This window comes from Aquarana catesbeiana, linkage group LG01, assembly GCF_042186555.1.
Source record: "Aquarana catesbeiana isolate 2022-GZ linkage group LG01, ASM4218655v1, whole genome shotgun sequence".
NCBI classification, from domain to species: domain Eukaryota; kingdom Metazoa; phylum Chordata; class Amphibia; order Anura; family Ranidae; genus Aquarana; species Aquarana catesbeiana.
The window spans coordinates 392,395,565-392,415,578 of NC_133324.1; the positions used below are offsets into that span (position 1 = coordinate 392,395,565).

The 20,014-nt window shown below is 42.0% G+C and overlaps 1 protein-coding gene across 1 annotated transcript in view; it reads right to left on the reverse strand.

Moving 5' to 3' along the window:
* LOC141122046 (transmembrane channel-like protein 2-B) overlaps positions 1 to 20,014 on the reverse strand; it is a 177,243-nt gene that overhangs the window by 33,127 nt on the left and 124,102 nt on the right. The window contains exons 14-15 of the mRNA XM_073611876.1: positions 9,767 to 9,895; positions 1,445 to 1,512 (exon numbers count right to left, since the gene is read on the reverse strand). Coding sequence (XP_073467977.1) covers positions 1,445 to 1,512; positions 9,767 to 9,895 — 197 coding nt within the window. The remainder of the gene's footprint in view (positions 1 to 1,444; positions 1,513 to 9,766; positions 9,896 to 20,014) is intronic.

Here is a 20,014-nt window from a genome sequence, read left to right on the forward strand (position 1 = left end):
TCAGAAAGTCATACAAAAAATAATAATTAATCTGATTATTAGTATACAGCTTTCGTCCAACTTTTCCAATTTTTTTTTTCTGTAGTACGAGAATTCTAGTAATTTGTAAACCTCTTCATTTTCGATATGGAGAATAGCATGCAAAAAAAAAAAACAGACGATCATTCGTTTGATCATCTCATCGTGTGTGCTAGGCTTTAATTGCCCATCTGAATGAGCCCTTAGGATTGTGAATTTAAATCCATTTACCCAGGAGCTAAATCACTAAAAAGCGGCCATACAGATTTTGATTATTGTATCCAACCAATGTGCGATTCTATCAAAACAATCGAAACAGGGAACCTGCAAATAGTCCTAACTTCCCTTCCAATTGGTTTAGACTCAATTTAGATCAGATTATATAAAACTGAGGTAGATATAATCAATAGTTTTGCATCAATGGGCAGCACTGAGATGCTTTAATCATGGATTTAATTGTTTTTCAAACGATCAGATTATGAGATTACATGGCTGAAATGAAGATGCGATTGTTAATTTATGATTGTATCTTCCAACCATCAATCAAAATAATCTTCCTTGTGTGTAGCATGTTGATCAATTGGGTTTTCAACTGTAGAGTATATTGATTATTCCTATATAGAGAGAATAATGGAAAAATGATTTGATCATTTATCTAAGCGTGTAAAGCCACCATTGTTTTTGCACACTGGTTATAAATATGTCTCTTCAGCCATTCCTTCTGGAACCATTGCTGCATGTAGATGCATATTTTTGGAATGATGTAAATAATTGATAAATATAATAATAATGCAAAGTTATCTAGCAAGATCTGTGTTCTTCTGCATGATAAGATGTGCTGTGATCTATTTTTCATGTGCTTGATAGTCTGTATTTACTAGTCAAGTAAAATACCTAAATGCATCTGGGGCACTAGTGATGAAAAAAAATGCATCTATTGCCCATATACAAAGAACTACTACTATTAGGCCCCTTTCACACAGGCGGATAGAATTCAGATTTTAGCTGCAGATAGATCAAGTTATCTACCGCAGCTAAACTCAGACAATTTTTCCTATGGCCCCATTCACACTGCGTTTAGGGAAGGTTTCATTACATGGGGTTTTGTGTGGTTAAAAAATAAATCTGACTGTGTCCAGGACCGATTTATTGCAGCTATCTGCACATAACTGCAGGTAATCGCAGTGTACTATTTCTCCTGCAGCGGCAACAAGGAAAGAAAAACAACAGGAAGCACATCAGAAATAGCAAGAATGTTCCAACACAGCTTAATGCAGCTAAATGCAGCCGCAAGTAAACGCAGCTAATCGCGATGTACAAAATTTCAAAATAACAATCCATTCTTTTAACAGCGGCAGATCAGCCGCCCGTGTGAAAGGGGCTGAATCAGCAGTGGTTTTCTGGACACAACATTCAAATATCTTACCATATCATGCCTTGATTGAAAATAAGGCCAAGAACATTTTCACTTACAGGAAATTCTGAATAGGATGGCTGTAAAAGAAACAAGAGGGTGATCTATATTTAGAAATATACTGTATATATTTTTTTTTATTTATAAGGTGCCTAATTAAGCTACAGAAGTCCCAAGTGTAACCCTACTAGAATCTGAAGAGCAGACTGATTCTATTAAGGTATACTATACATGTAGCTTAGACAAAGAGACTTTATACAAGCAGGATTGCTGCTGGGCAATGTAACAAGAATAATTAATGGTCATTACCATGTACCAAAATACCATAAACAATACAACACTTGCAAACGAAGATGCCTAAACCTATTGCTGATGCTGCTGACGTAAGCTTGGTGGTAACTGTGGCTTTTACACACCGACAACTGCACTTTACAAGCAATATATTTTACAAGCCAACTGTCGACTTCCTCCTGGAAGTAAGTTATAGCCACCCAATCATTTCCACAAGCACCAGAACACACCGCTAGGTGCACATGGCATGACAGGTGTCACTAGGTAGGGCGGAGCAAGCTCAGTGAACATATGTTAGCTGATCTTCCCTCTGGGGAACTAACCAGGAAGCAATATAATAGACGATGGACTTACAACATTTGATGATTTCTTTTTAACCAAAAAGTTTTTTATTATTTGATTGCACATAGTACAGAAAAAGTAAAATCAAGCTTCAATTACATTGAGAAGAGAAGAAGAAGAATACATAGTGGATAGCAAATGATGAATATGCTAAAGGAATAGTACTATGGATAACTGGGCTATTTATCTAATTGTAGCACTAACTCACGGTGGAGCTGCTGGTTTAAGCGGGTCTGTTACCTTCACTTTGCTTCCCTCTGTTTCTCCGGCACCGATCTAGGGGTTCCGTTGAGTTTACTGCTGGACAACACACGCACCAACACTGTAGTACGTTTTCAATGCTTTATTAAACAGTCAAACTTTAGGAAGTAGCAGGAAAGAGACAGAAAAGGAAACTCTCAGGAGAAACTCAAATATCTTCTTGCAAAATCTTAGCAACAAATGTCCCGGTAGAATTCAGATAATTATGTGGAATGCGTTCCCCTCATGGGACACACTCTTTGCTTGTCTGGATAGGCCTCTCTCACCGGTCTAGCAGCCAGTACGCAGCACGAATCGAAAGTCTCTGCCACAGACTTATTTGGGAGGTAAATCTGCAACTTCTGATCAACTTACATGTAGGATCCACCACTAGTTGGTTTATATAGCTTACACAAAATTTAGTAGGGTATCATATATGTGAGGAGGCATACTTGGAAGATCTCCAGACCTCCCAGTATTTGTGGAAGTCTGGGGCTCTTTGTTCCATATAGGCAAGTAATTTTTCCATGGTATACTGGGCATTTACTCTGGAGATTACTTCTGCAATATTTGGAGGTGATTTGGAGCGCCACTCTTTAGCTATAGAGATACGCGCAGCAAGTAGAATGTGGAAAACTACTTTCCTTGTTAGTGGCGGAAAATTTTCAATGCCGATACTCAGTAAGGTAAAAGCAGGGTTCAAGGTGTAAATTGTCTTAGTCATTTGATGATTTCTTTAAAGACCTGTCAAATGTTTTTTTATTGTGTTTTGTGTGTTTATTTATTTGTTTTTTTTGTGAATGGGTAGGGATACTACGAGGGGCACAGTGTCCATTAGGGGTGCCCCGGCGCCACCCCCTGTCTCCTCTCTACCTCTCGCATAGCATGAATCTATCCACGGCCGCCGCTACTGCCCCCTATTCATGTGTCCAGCCCCTTTTGGGTCTCCAAGCACATGAATTACAGTGGCCAGAGGTTTTTTTAAGCACCTGATTAGAGCCATAGGCTCTAACAGTATTATAAATAGTGTTACATAATGGGTTTATGTGAAATATCCATTAACAGCTGTAAATAATATTGCAATTAGAAATATATTTCAGTTAGAAGGAAATATATTTAAAGTATTGAGTGTTGCGTTGGTGTCACGGTAATTAGTTCAATTTCAAAGGTTGGCCTTTTGTTTTCCCTGATCACATCTCACCTGGGTAGTAAACAACAGCCTTCTTTGACTCATCCAATCAGGCTGCGCCCAATATACATTTACTAGGTTACAGTGACCAATTAGGGAAAATTATATTAGCCACAGTACAGAAAGGAGGGGTGATATAATGCTTTGTGACCAAGTTAAGTCCGCTTTGGTGTGGGACTAGACAGCAGTCACCATGGGCCGACCTGAAGTTAACAGGTGATCTAACATTATACTTGCATCTTATATTGTATTGTAAATATGGTGTGGGTGACTTGTAAATATCATGTCATCCAGGGAACCTACACTGTACATTGTGTTGTAAATACTGTCTGGTGTGTAATTTGTATATATTATGTAACCCTATCAATAAATGTGTATTGCGGATGGAACTACCTCTTTTGTATAAGATCTTTCAGATCTAGATATGTATATGTCCATACTACTACAATGATTGAGGGGTATGCACATAATCACAAAAACTAGGCAACAATAGCATGGGCTCGGGACACTGAGGATGCGTCCTGAGCCCACCCAGGTGTGTTGCAACAGTGAGTGAATATTCACTGTTGCAACACTGATCCTCCTCCTCCCGGCCAATTGGGAAGCAGGTATGAAACCCATTTACCGATCAGGCGAACCTATTGGATGGGAGGAGCAGAGAGGAGAGGACTCCAGGACAGGATACCAGAGCCCGTACAGTCGGCGTGAAGGGGAAAATAAACAAGAAATATTTCTTTATAAAATGTTGTATTGATACATGTCTCCCAGGGCAGTGCCCAACACCTGTTGCCTGCTTTTTGATAATCCCTTGCCTATTATAGTATAGGCAAGGGATTATACGCCCCACACTATATAGGGCTGCTTACACAGCGGCCGTATATAGTGTTTATGAATGGAGATTAGGCAGGGTATGTAGTGTAGTGTGCAGCCAGTCAGCTTAGTGTATATACCACAGTGTAAGGCAGAGTATATATAAAAGTGTAGTGTAGAATATGAAGCAGTGTAGGGCAGAGTATATATGACAGTATAGTGTAGAATATATTACAGTGTAAGGCAGAGTATATATGACAGTGTAGTGTAATGTATATAACAGTGTAGGGCAGAGTATATAACAGTGTAGGGCAGAGCATATATGACAGTGTAGTGTAGAGTATATAACAGTGTACTGCGGAGTATATAGCACAGTGTACTGTGGAGTATATAGCACACTGTACTGCAGAGTATATAGCATAGTGTACTGCGGAGTATATATTACAGTGTAAGAGAGAGCATATAGCAGAGTGTATTGCAGAGTATATAGCACAGTGTACTGCGGAGTATATAGCACAGTGTACTGCAGAGTATATAGCACAGTGTAGGGCGGAGTATATAGCACAGTGTAGGGTGGAAGATATATCACAGTGTAGGGTGGAGTATATAGTACAGTGTACTGTGTAGTATATAGTACAGTGTAGGGGGGAGTATATAACAGTGTACTGCGGAGTATATAGTACAGTGTAGGACAGAGTATATAGCACATTGTATTGCGGAGTATATAGCACAGTGTACTACTGCGGAGTATATAGCACAGTGTAGTGTGGCGTATATAGCAGTGTGTAGCACAGAGTATATAGCACAGTGTACTGTGGAGTATATAACAGTGTACTGTGGAGTATATAGTACAGTGTACAACAGAGTATATATCACAGTGTACTGCGGAGTATAAAGTACAGTGCACTGTTTAGTATATAGTACAGTGTAGGGCAGAGTATATAACAGAGTACTGCGGAATATATAGTACACTGTAGGACAGAGTATATAGCACAGTGTACTGCAGAGTATATAGCACAGTGTACTACTGCGGAGTATATAGTACAGTGTACTGTGGAGTATATAGCAGTGTGCAGCGTGGAGTATATAGCACAGTGCACTGCGGAGTATATAGCACAGTATACTGCAGAGTATATAGCACAGTATACTGCAGAGTATATAGCACAGTATACTGCAGAGTATATAGCACAGTGTAGGGTGGAGTATATAGCACAGTGTTCTGCAGAGTATATAGCACAGTATACTGCAGAGTATATAGCACAGTATACTGCAGAGTATATAGCACAGTGTAGGGTGGAGTATATAGCACAGTGTTCTGCAGAGTATATAACAGAGTACTGCGGAGTATATAATACAGTGTAGGAGAGAGCATATAGCACAGTGTTCTGCGGAGTGTATATCACAGTGTACTGCGGAGTATATAGTACAGTGTAGGACAGAGTGTATAGCACAGTGTACTGCGGAGTATATAGTACAGTGTAGGGCAGAGTATATAGCACAGTGTACTGCAGAGTATATAGCACAGTGTACTGCGGAGTACATAGTACAGTGTTGGACAGAGTAAATAGCACAGTGTACTGTGGAGTATATAGCACAGTGTACTGCAGAGTATATAGCACAGTGTAGGGTGGAGTATACAGCAGAGTGTTCTGCAGAGTATATAGTACAGTGTAGGAGAGAGCATATAGCACAGTGTACTGTGGGTATATAGCACAGTGTAGGGCGGAGTATACAGCACAGTCTTCTGCAGAGCATATAGCACAGTGTACTGCAGAGTATATAGTATAGTGTAAGAGAGAGCATATAGCAGAGTATATTGCAGAGTATATAGCACAGTGTACTGCGGAGTATATAGCACAGTGTACTGCAGAGTATATAGCAGAGTGTAGGGTGGAGTATATAGTACAGTGTACTGCGGAATATATAGCACATTGTACTGTGTAGTATATAGTACAGTATAGGGTGGAGTATATAACAGTGTACTGCGGAATACATAGTACAGTGTAGGACAGAGTATATAGCACAGTGTACTACTGCGGAGTATATAGCACAGTGTACTGTGGAGTATATAGCAGTGTGTAGCGCAGAGTATATAGCACAGTGTACTGTGGAGTATATAACAGTGTACTGTGGAGTATATAGTACAGTGTAGAACAGAGTATATATCACAGTGTACTGCGGAGTATAAAGAACAGTGCACTGTGTAGAATATAGTACAATGTAGGACAGAGTATATAGCACACTGTACTGCGGAGTATATAGCACAGTGTACGACTGCGAAGTATATAGTACAATGTAGGACAGAGTATATAGCACAGTGTACTGCGGAGTATATAGCACAGTGTACGACTGCGAAGTATATAGTACAATGTAGGACAGAGTATATAGCATATTGTATTGGGTAGTATATAGCACAGTGTACTACTGCGGAGTATATAGCACAGTGTACTGTGGAGTATATAGCAGTTTGTAGCGCAGAGTATATAGCACAGTGTACTGTGGCGTATATAACAGTGTACTGTGGAGTATATAGTACAGTGTAGAACAGAGCATATATCACAGTGTACTGCGGAGTATAAAGAACAGTGCACTGTGTAGTATATAGTACAGTGTAGGGCAGAGTATATAGCACACTGTACTGTGGAGTACATAGTACAGTGTAGGACAGAGTAAATAGCACAGTGTACTGTGGAGTATATAGCACAGTGTACTGCGGAGTATATAGTACAGTGAAGGGCAAGTATATAACAGTGTACTGCGGAGTATATAGTACAGTGTAGGACAGAGTATATAGCACAGTGTACTGCAGAGTATACAGTACAGTGTAGGACAGAGTATATAGCACAGTGTACTGCAGAGTATATAGCACAGTGTAGGGCAGAGTATATAGCACAGTGTACTGTGGAGTACATAATACAGTGTAGGACAGAGTAAATAGCACAATGTACTGTGGAGTATATAGCACAGTGTACTGTGGAGTATATAGCACAATGTACTGCAGAGTATATAGCACAGTGTACTGCAGAGTATATAGCACAGTGTAGGGTGAAGTATACAGCACAGTGTTCTGTGGAGTATATAGCACAGTATACTGCAGAGTATATAATTCAATGTACTGCGGAGAATATAGCACAGTGTACTGTGGAATATATAGCACAGTGTACTCAGGCGTATATAGCACAGTGCACTGCGGAGTATATAGCACAGTGTACTGCAAAGTATATAGCACAGTGTACTGCGAAGAATATAACACAGTGCACGGTGGAGTATATAGCACAGTGTACTGTGGAGTATATAGTACAGTGTACTGTGGAGTATATAGTACAGTGTAGGATGGAGTATATAGCACAGTGTACTGTGGAGTATATAGCATGGTGTACTGTGGAGTATATAGCACAGTGTACTGTGGAGTATATAGCACAGTGTACTGTGGAGTATATAGCACATTTTACTGCAGCGTATATAGCACAGTGTAGGGCAAAGTATATAGCACAGTGTACTGCAGAGAATATAGTACAGTGTGGGGTGCAGTATATAACAGTGGATTGTTGAGTATATAGCACAGTGTAGGACAGAGTATATAGAACAGTGTACTGCGGAGTATATAGCATGGTGTACTGTGGAGTATATAGCACAGTGTACTGTGGAGTATATAGCACAATTTACTGCAGTGTATATAGCACAGTGTAGGGAGCAGTATATAGCACAGTGTACTGCAGCGTATATAGCACAGTGTAGTGTGGAGTATATAGCACAGGGTACTGCGAAGAATATAACACAGTGTACAGTGGAGTATATAGCACAGTGTAGAGTGGAGTATATAACAGTATACTGCGGAGTATATACTACAGTGTAGGATGGAGTATACAGCACAGTGTACTGTGGAGTATATAGCACAGTATAGAGCAAAGTATATAGCACAGTGTACTGCGGACTATATAGCACAGTGTACTGCAGAGTATATAGTACAGTGTAGGGCAGAGTATATAGCACAGTGTACTGTGGAGTATATAGTACAGTGTAGGGCAGAGTATATAGCACAGTGTAGGGCAGAGTACATAGCACAGTGTAGGGCAGAGTATATAGCACAGTGTAGGCCAGAATATATATCACAGTGTAGTTTTTTTTTGTGATTTTTTTTTTATTTTTTTTTCCTGCAGTATCAGGTTCTGTTGCTGCATTATCAGTACTCCCACTTCTTTGTCGCAAGTGGTATTCCTTCTGCGTCAGGTGCAGTGGTATACTTTTTTTTTTTGGGGGGGGGGGGGGCTTTTTGTTTTTGCTTTTTTTCAGCAGCAGCAGCAAAAAAATGTCTCCATAATTGCTGTTCCATCTTCTGAGTCGCAGTTGGTTTTCCTTCTGCGTCACCACTGTTTCTTTTTTTTGCTTTTGTTTTATTTTTGTTTTTTTTGCAGCAGCAGTAAAAAAAATTCTGCACAATTACTGCACCCTTATTTTCTTTATTAAAAAAACACAAATAATAGAACAGTTTATAGTGCACCAAGCACAAAAGTATTGCACCCAAGCACCATATTTCCATCCCACACTCTATAATAAAAATGTATAAAAATCCCCCCCAAAAATCCTCATCATACCCCAAAGCACCCTTCCCATGTTGAGGGCATGTGGCCTGGTATGGTTTAAGGGGGGGGGGGGGGGCTCGCTCACCCCCTCCCCATTCTGACCTCCAGGCTGCATGCTCGGATAAGGGTCTGGTATTGATTTTGGGGGGAACCCCACACCAATTTTTCTTGACATTTTGGCGTGGAGTTCCCTTTAAAATCCATACCAGACTCAAAGGGCCTGGTATGGACTGGGGGGAGGGGGACCCTACGCCGTTTTTTAAATTTTTTTTAATCTATATTGCCAGGAGCTGGCAATACATTACAGCTACGAGCAAATTTAAATTACATTTTTTCCTTTACAAATGTCATTATGTTCTAGACATTGCACAAATGCGCCACTTTACAGGCAGACTAAGGGGACCCCCAGGCACAATATTAAAAGGAATATTTCATTTTTATTGTTTCTCTTTAAGCATCATTAAAATCACTGCTCCTGAAAAAGCTATTGTTTAAAAACCTTTTTTTGCATTGATACATGTCCCCTGGGGCAATACCTGGGTCCCCATACACTTTTTATGGCAACAACGTGCATATAAGCCTTTAAGATGAGCACTTTTGATTTTTCGTGTTCATGCCCCATAGACTTTAATAGGATTTGCATGTTCGCTAAAACTTTTTGGCTGTTCGCGGTGTTCTGGTGTTCGGCCCATCCCTAATCAGAAAGGCAACATGCAAACTTCAAGACCATGTCCCAGCATAATGGAACTAAACACTGATAATGCAGTTAATTATTTGCTTTACAATAATAACCTAGCCAAAAATGTGTATAAAGATACAGTTACCATTAAAATATAACAGTAAAAGGTTTTCCCATATTTCCCTTAAACAAAAACTTACAAATCCACCTTCTAAATCCCAGCACCAGCAGTTGTTGAGAAATCTAACCAGGACTGCTCGCAAAAAGTCTCCTACAAGAATCATGAGATACGTCATCTGTGTATCTGAGACTGTCAGTTTCACAAATTCCTGTAATAAAAAGGGCATTTGTTTTAATAATAAAAACTCAGCACAATGCATTAAAAAGTTTTAATTTGGAGAAATAGATAAAATAGATTGGTATCATAAAACAGTGATTTCCATTCTCTGGTCAGTCATGAACCACCAAAGTGACATTTGTATGTCTGATTACAACTATACTAATAAATAACTAATAAAACTTAACATTTTTCCTAAATAAAAGTGGGTGTTTCTGCCACAATGCCAGTGCCTCTGTACATTACTTGTACCATGCACTGGAACTGCTAAAGCTCTATTGTTTCACTTCTACCTTCCTACCCATAGCTCTACCATCTTTCACTTCTACCTTCCTTACCTTACTACCCATAGCTCTACCATCTTTCACTTCTACCTTCGTACCCATAGCTCTACCATCTTTCACTTCTACCTTCCTTACCTTCCTACCCATGGCCCATCCTACCCTACCCATCTTTCACTTCTACCTTCCTTACCTTACTAACCATAGCTCTACCATCTTTCACTTCTACCTTCGTACCCATAGCTCTACCATCTTTCACTTCTACCGGCTTCCTTACCTTCCTACCCATGGCTCTACCATCTTTCACTTCTACTTTCCTTACCTTCCTACCCATAACTCTACCATCAATTTTTGCTAAATTTCTACAGGCCGTCCTGAGCATTATGTTCAAAGTATTGTATAACATTGTCAGCATCCTGTCAGGATGCTAATGTCTTCAAAATGTCTTCATGTGCATAAGTCTGCTGTGTGCTTTTTTGGTTGCTTGACAAGTACAAGCAGCTGTTGTAGAGGCTCAGTACTCTTTAAAAATATTCAGTGTTTTGAGCTGTCCAACCTTGCTCTGATATGCAAAGTTGTGCCTTCTGCCATGAAGAGACCACAAGAAGTTACCAATCTGCAGTCTGCTTAGCCACATTGGTCACATGAAGATGCATGAAATAAAAGAAGGTGAAAGAAATAAAGGAAGTGAATAGTACCGATCACTGTTTACTACTTTATCCTTAGAAGCTTTCATGGAAGAGATGTTACAAGATAATGAAACCAGTCAATAAAATTTAGCATTTCTGAACTTTCGGCCAGTAAATTATCAGCAAAAAGAGCAGTTGCTAAAAGATGGCCCATAAATATCCAGTACTGATCTTGATTAGGCATGAGGTTTGGGTTCAGGTCAAACATGAATTCGAAGTGTACCCAGTCCATTCCCAAACACTTTGAACTAATGCACAATTTCACTACCATAGCAATCAACTACCAATAATGAACTTCATGGCCTTTGAATTTAGATAAAATGGCTTAGAAGGGACAAAATGGGGGTGTAGGGCTTGAAGGCACTGATCTCTGAGGCCCCATTCACACCTATGCGAATTAGATGGAGCCGGGTTCACATATCTCTGGTGCGGCAGCAGAGTGCACTGCACAAAAATGCTGTGCATCTTTGGCTCAGCTTCAGGGCTGAATTCAGGCATAGAATCAGCCCTGATTCGTCCCTGAAACGGGGAACAGGGATGCACAGCGCTCCTGTACGATCCGCAGCATGTTATAGTGTGAACCCGGCCTTAAAGTATATGTAAACACTTACTGAAACCCTGTGGGTAGCACAATGTTATGGATCATGGGGAATCTGAGGGTAGTGGGAGGGAAGGATTTTTACATCTTAATGCTGCTGATATGTGTCCTTCAGCTTCTTTATAGCCTTCCCCTGTCCATGTGCACTATAGTCATAACAGGGTGCATGTATGATTTTTTTTTACAAAACATATTTCCTAATTGTTGCTGATTGCAAAAACGTTTAACAGGTTGACAACAGTGGAATGTGCATCAGACTTTTTTTTTTTTTTTTTACACACCATCCCTGACCCCATGCACAACACTGATAACAGCGTGTCCCTGTGCACATATACTACAGTGATAACAGGCTGCATGTGTTTATTTCTCACAGGACATATTTTCTAATTGTTGCTGATTATAATTTTCTGTTAATTTCATAAATGGTATCAACAGTGGAATGTGCAATGTGCCTCAGTACGTGACAGGATGATTTATATGGCCAGTTCACACCATAGAAACGCAGTCCGGATGCGTTCCAGATGCTTTTCTGCATGCGCATTTTTGATGCAATCCAGTGCCTTTTTGATGCAGTCCAGTGCATTTTCCCCCTCTTTTTTCTTAACCTTAAATAAGGACATGTGTGTTCCAGTGCATTTTTGGTGTGTTTAAGTGCTTTCTGGTGTGTTCCAGTGCATTTTACAGCGTTCCAGTACAGTCCAGTGCAGAAAAAATGCAGCATGTCCTACTTTTTTTATGGAACTGGAACGCACTGAAATTGCACGCACTGGTGGAAACTATGCAATTGAAAAACATATAACCTATTTTCCATACATTTTTGATGCAGAAAAAAAACGCACTGGACTGCATGTGCTGTGAACTGGCCCATAGAGAGGAAATTGTAGAAGACAGGGGTGTAACATTGTCACCCCATAACACAACGTGTCTAAACAAGGACCTTTATATCAATATCACAAGCTGTTATTAGATTGTAGTGGTTGGGTTTACATCTTTAATAAACTATGCTTGAACTTTTTTAATGCAGTGCTGGGGAACATCTTATGTGTCCTGTTTTGTGCACAAATCTGTACTCCTAAAAACGCTTTTAAGGACAAGTCTGTCTGAAACAATTGATTGACAGCTAGCTCTTTAATTGTCAACATCTTAGCTTTGGTTTTAATAAATGTTGTATTTTCCCTTTTTTTGCATTGTTTGAAAAAAAAAAAAATATGTGCAAGAACAATGTGTACCTAAACCACCTCACAACATAAGACTCACATTCACTGCACTCCTCTATTCTATTCCCATAGATTGCCATAGATCTCTCTGTAGTATCTTAACTCTTGTAGTAGAGTCCCTGCCTAGGCTGGCCAATGTTATACTACTGTATCCTCTGTCTTAATTCTTATAGTAAAGCCCCAGCCTCTGTTGAGGTGCTCAAATCACAGCAATCACTTGTTACTGACCATCTGTTTTGGAGCTACCTTTTGTTCGCAGAATAACGCTACAACATTTGATGTGAGTGTTTGCGCTGGGGGCTTTATCTTGCAAGGAACCCATTTTAATTTTTTCATAGGAACATGGTGATGTTAAGGCCTGGGGCTTCCTTCTTGCCTAAGAAGATTACCCACTTTTCATTTCTGCCTATGCCTGTGTTTACTTGACCAGGACAGAGACGACATTACTAAGAAAAAAAAAAAAAGATAAATTAATAAAATGGAAATCTGTAAATGGTGTAAATAAAATAAAATCATAAAAACTACTTCTCATGCAGAAGCTCTGTCTCTGACTTTGGGCCTTCCTGACCCCTTTTTAATTAAAAAGATGGCCTAAATTTAATGGCAACTATAGCACTGGGGATGATAAATATGTGGTGCTTTGGTGCACATCACTTTACAGCACAGATACTGGATGACAGGCTGCAAACAAAGGGCAGCTTTGCCTGTGTCAGCAACAAACGCAAACTCTGCTACTCCAAAATAGAAAACAATACTCACAGTAAATGAACAGTAAAAAAATATGCCCCCCCCCCCCCCAAAAAAAAATAAAGAAACCTTATTTTTTTTTTTTTAAGGAAAAGGTTACAACTATGGCTGTAGGATTCGAGGATTCGGAACTAATTTTTTTTCTGCTGCCTGCCCTTTCCCTTCACTGTGGGATTCCCCCCACCCCCAATTTGTTGCTGCCAGGCCTTCCCCCTGTGTTGTTAAAATGCCAGCAGACTTTTGGCCGTAGGTTTTTCCCTCAGCTATGCCTCAAGTGTGTGAGGAAATGTGACAAAGAGGTTGTTCACAACACATTCTCAAAGTGTAGTATTTTGGGCTCACTCTAGGATAGTGGCAATAGATCCCCTGATTTTACTCTTGGGGTGAAGCCCCTCCCAGCATTCCTCCTCAATGCCAGTATCCAAATTCTCTTACTCATATTCCAATATAGTCAGCAGTTATGTGTTTCAAGAGTTGCCTGTGAGTGCTCTCTGTAGCCTGGCTGAGGTGTAAAGAAACTCTTTTCAGAGATTATAGGATCGGAGGCGCATGGTCATCGCTGGAGATCCTGCTATCACGGTCAGGGGTCAGGCTAAGAAACCAGGAGGTATAGCAGTAGAGAGGCTCCACCTACCAGCTGGATAAATGAAGAAGCAGGTCACCCTGGTGGATGATGCGGGCTCACCTGAGGTGTGAGGTGTAAGTACTAATCGGTATTCACCAGAACTCCTGATGGTGGAGATGTGTTTTACTGCTTGTTAGTACCGGGTCCCCATTCTCAGGATTGCCCCACCAGGAGGTGAGCAAGCTGGATTCCAGTAGCAGATATAGCAGGTAGGGTTCAAACAGAAGCATAGTCAGCAAACAAGCTGAAGATCTATAACGAGTGGTTGCAGGTTTGAATCAAGCAGAAGTGTAGTCAAGGAACAAGCCAAAGGTCAGTGACAAATGGTAGTGAAGATACAAACGGCAGCAGGAGTGATGAGAGTGAGATACTAGCTGGAAAGAGCACAACAATTTGGTAAACAGGAAGTGCAGAGACATGGCTTAAATCAGGAAGCTCATGGAAGGAGCAAAGAGTTCAAGGTTCACGGGAAAACAAAACATAATGCAAGCTTGTATAAGCAATCAGACAGGGAGCTGTTCAGCATCTCAGAAGGCTCAGTGAGAAGAGTTACTGCCAGATACATCAGAGGTCCAGAGCTCAGATCCAGACCCTGACACTTGACATCAAGAACTGTGTCAAAGAGGTTGTTTGCAACACATCCTCAAAGTACAGTGTACTCACTCTGTATGTCAGGGGTGTCCAGTAAATTTAGCATTAGTGGTTTGCCTGGGAAAATTAGCATTTTCTAATATGGCTTCTCCTCTATCTTTTAGAATTGTTGCAGTACCCTACTGCCGCCACTAAGTGTCAGTGACACTTAGGGCAATAGTTATGGGATAGTAGAAAATCTTGTGCTATTGAGCCATTATGCAAAGAGGTAAGAGGTGGATGTAAGATAATAATAACCCTACATAGGTGCCATCCCAAGCAGAGCAAAAATCAAAAACAAAATGGAGTGGGACTTTATGTATACCTTGTAGGGTTTAATAAATGCATATACCAAAAAGGTTAAAATATAATTAATCTTTATTTTCCATATACAAATGGTTGCATAAAAACATTACAATTACAGCGGGTTAAAATCACAGTTACTATTATTTGGTCCAGGATGTGCTGGCCCTGACTGAGAATCAAGACATATGGCCTACGCGTTTCACGGGAAATCCCGCTTCATCAGGGCCTTGAGGTAGCACAAATTTTGTACATATACTGTAATAACCTACAACCAATGAGATGTCTTCTCTCCTCCCTCTGGAAACAGAAAAGAGTACCACGAGGGGAGATGAGATCACGTCACCTGCCTGTGTTTACACTTACACAGGCAGGGGAAGGATTTCATTCGCCAGAACCGATGACCAGATCCAGGCCAGAAATCATTAGCCTGTGGACTGATCAGCTCTCAAGCGAATCTGATCATCGCAGCCGCCTAGGGGCACGTGTGCTCTCCCCCTAGGTGGCCACACGCCCGACGTACAGCTACGAAGCTTCACCCAGCCAAGCCAACCGGCTGGTCCGGAGCTGTTTAAACCCTACAAGGTACACATAAAGTACCACCCACTCCATTTTGTTTTTGATTTTTATTGAACCGTTATGTACTCTCTGGCTACCACTAATAGTTTGCTGTCAGTGGTGAATGCTGAGGGAGGCCATAAAAGCTTGGGGAGTGTCCTAGTTAGATATCTCTCCCCCCAGCTCTCACCTGGGTAGGATGCATGCATGGCATTGTGCTGTGCAGGCCTGAGTCTTTTGGGGCCTAGCACAGAATTCTTCAAACTGCTCTGCCTGATCAAGGATGGTATACCTTTTCAAGATGACAGAGCCAGATGGATGTCTGCTGGAGGGTGATTTGTGTCCGTCCTCAGAGTAATTTTGGAAAACCCTTGGACTAATGGAGTCTGGAAATCCTGGTTGCTAATAGAGACCTAACTCTAATCCTTTCTCCCTTAGTTTGCATAGATGCTAAAAGTAGGGTGTATACAAGCAAAATAGGACATTGACCCTGGGGATTGTGTGACACTCCTTTTTTCAAATGCCATGATGACCACGGAAAGATCAGTTACAGTCAGGTCTATAAATATTGGGACATCAACACAATTCTAATTTTTTTGGCCCTATACACCACCACAATGGATTTGAAATAAAACAAACAAGATGTGCTTTAACTGCAGACTTTCAGCTTTAATTTGAGGGTATTTAAATCCAAATCAGGTGAACGGTGTAGGAATTACAACAGTTTGTATATGTGCCTCCCACTTTTTAAGGGACCAAAAGTAATGGGACAATTAGCTGCTCAGCTGTTCCATGGCTAGGTGTGTGTTATTCCCTCATTATTCCATTTACAAGGAGCAGATAAAAGGTCCAGAGTTCATTTCAAGTGTGCTATTTGCATTTGGAATCTGTGGCTGTCAACTCTCAATATGAGATCCAAAGAGCTGTCACTATCAGTGAAGCAAGCCATCATTAGGCTGAAAAAACAAAACAAACCCATCAGAGAGATAGCAACAACATTAGGTGTGGCCAAATCAACTGTTTGGAACATCCTTAAAAAGAAAGAACGCACCGGTGAGCTCAGCAACACCAAAAGACCCCTAAGACCACGAGAAACAACTGTGATGGATAACCGAAGAATTCTTTCCCTGGTGAACAAAACATCCTTCACAACAGTTGGCCAGATCAAGAACACTCTTCAGGAGGTAGGTTATGTGTGTCAAAGTCAACAATCAAGAGAAGACTTCACCAGAGTGAATACAGAGGGTTCATCACAAGATGTAAACCATTGGTGAGCCTCAAAAACAGGAAGGCCAGATTAGAGTTTGCCAAACAACATCTAAAAAAGCCTTCACAGTTCTGGAACAACATCCTATGGACAGATGAGACCAAGATCAACTTGTACCAGAGTTATGGGAAGAGAAGAGTATGGAGAAGGAAAGGAACTGCTCATGATCCAAAGCATACCACCTCAGTGAAGCATGGTGGTGGTAGTGTCATGGCGTGGACATGTATGGCTGCCAATGGAACTGGTTCTCTTGTATTTATTGATGATGTGACTGCTGACAAAAGCAGCAGGATGAATTCTGAAGTGTTTCGGGCAATATTATCTGCTCATATTCAGCAAAATGCTTCAGAACTCATTGGAAGGCACTTCACAGTGCAGATGGACAATGACCCGAAGCATACTGCGAAAGCAACCAAAGAGTTTTTTAAGGGAAAGAAGTGGAATGTTATGCAATGGCCAAGTCAATCACCTGACCTGAATCCGACTGAGCATGCATTTCACTTGCTGAAGACAAAACTGAAGGGAAAATGCCCCAAGAACAAGCAGGAACTGAAGACAGTTGCAGTAGAGGCCTGGCAGAGCATCACCAGGGATGAAACCCAGTGTCTGGTGATGTCTATGCATTCCAGACTTCAGACTGTAATTGACTGCAAAGGATTTGCAACCAAGTATTAAAAAGTGAAAGTTTGATGGATGATTGTTAATCTGTCCCATTACTTTTGTTCCCTTAAAAAGTGGGAGGCACATATACAAACTGTTGTAATTCCTACACCGTTCACCTGATTTAGATGTAAATACCCTCAAATTAAAGCTGAATGTCTGCAGTTAAAGCACATCTTGTTTGTATCATTTTAAATCCATTGTGGAGGTGTATAGAGCCAAAAAGATTAGAATTGTGTTGATGTCCCAATATTTATAGACCTTGTCACAGACCTAGCCAGAACAGAGGCTGTTGGAGAGGACTGTATGCAAGCCTGTGGCCATTTGATTATGGGCCCTGGATTTTCAATGGATTCATTCTGTTGGGACACATCCTGTGAGGAGATGCTGGTGTCATCAACCTGTGTTTATGTTAATTGAATGAGCTAATGACATTGTCCTCTATACAATGTAGGAGACGGGACGACTGCTATAACTGTGTGAAGCTCGGTGACCACAAGTCTGGGCGAAAGGTCATGTCTCAGTCACCTAGGCTGTATAAAGGATTAGATAATTAGCTCATGTTAATTAGGTTACGTTTGTATTGTTAGAGTAATCTTCTCCTGTGTATATAAGACTGTATTCTGGTTCTGAATAAAGTGAGTTCTTGGTAGCAACAAGTAAGTGTCGCCTTGTTTGTGCTCAGAGAGGTTGGGATATCTGTATACAGACTGGGAGGAAGTGGTATATGACGGAAGCACTCAAGCGGAGTGTGGGACGTTCTGTGACATTGGTGGCAAGCAGCGGGAAAGCTTCCTGAAGTCTGGGACATCCAAACCTCCAACTGGATCCAAGATCAGCATAGCAGACTTCAGTCACCCCAGTGGAGATATGGACCTGGCATCAGAATTCCCGGGGCTGCTGCGGATCATCCTTTCAACATACACCAGGACTGTGTCTGAGGATGAATACCTGGAGCTTAGGCAGCAAATTCGGGTGGAGCTCTGGATTGCAGCCCTCCGTCTCGCTGGTATAAAACAGGGCAAGTGCTTTCCAACCCAAGAGCAACGGGCCAGTGACCAACGGGCATTGCGGATGGCATTCCTGGGAGAGCAGCCCCAGGAGCAATGGGTGACTGAGTTGGACAGGTTGGTCCAGCAGGAGATAGAGCTGGACAATCGTTATCGGGCTCTGCAATGGCACGCAGAGGAGGGATATTTAGGGGAGACAACAGAATGCTCTCCGGAGGGATATGACTTTGGCGGCCCTGGATTGCTGTGGGAGAGCCTTACAGATCTTTTTATGTTTGGCGATAAAGGGGAACCTGACCTTGAGGACCTGAGAGACTATAGAGAGTCTATGCTCGGTCTTACAGGGGTCTCAGAGCTCAAACCTGATCTGGACCATTTGCTAAGGAAGGAACAGCATCTGGAAAGGGCATACAGGAAACTGCTGGAACAAGTTCAGCAGCATGCCAGAGAATCGGCAGTGGAAAATCCGGAGATTGCCGTCCCCAAACCTGAAGTGCTGACAACAGGGCAGAGCTCTGCTAACCTCTGCCCAGAAATGATAGCATCTTCTGGGTTCCATGGACAGGAGATGGTGAACCTCTATCCCCAGACATCAGTTGCAGAGACATGGGATTTGATAGACTTTTCTGCTGAGGAAGAACAACCTGATGAGCCTCCAGCAGAAGAGCTGCTATCAGGGCCAAAGTTCACTGTGTTCTGCCCAGCACCAACAGTGGCTTCAGCCTTCCTGAGAGAAGAGGTAGTCGGCCTTTCTCCCACAACACTGACAGGGACATGTGATTTTCTGCCAGCAGCATCTATAGAGTTAAAACAAACTTCTCCAGCTGAAGATCTGGTAACTGAACAGAGGGTCCAAGACCTCTGTCCCACACTTTTACCAATTCCAGAGACTGGGGATTTAATAGACGTTTCTGATGAGGAGGAACCACCTGGCAAACCCCCAGCAGAAGTGCTGGCAACTGGACAGCGGGTCCAAGACCTCTGCCCCACACCTGCAGCAATTGTGGAGGCTCAGGCTGAGAAGATGGCAATCACTTCCCAGCAGCAGATACAGGGGGAGAAGGGAGAGGAGGTGTGTGTTGTCCCTCCCCAACAGTTGGCCAGGGTGGAGGAAGTGGGCTTTCCTCCCCAGCAAAGATCCGTGTACCTGGGAGACAGTACCATCGACATGTCGTCCCAGCAGCCAGATGAGGGAATGGAAAAGGAAGCAGCCGGCTCACCTCCCCAATGGCAGCTACACAGTTTGGGAGTGGAGGAAGCCAGCATCCTGCCCCAACGGTTAGCCGGAGCGGAGGATGCGGAGTCCCCAGCAGAAGTGCTGGCAACAGGGCAGAGTGCTACCAACCTCTGCCCAGCACCAGCAACAACTACAGAGTTCCAGGGAGGCGGGGCAGTCGGCCTCCCTCTCCAACAGTTAGCCGGAACAGATGGTGTGGGGTTTCCAGCAGAAGGGCTGGCAACAGGGCCGAGGACTGCTGGACTCTGCCCTCAACTAACAGAGGATGGATTTCCTGTGAAGGTGGATG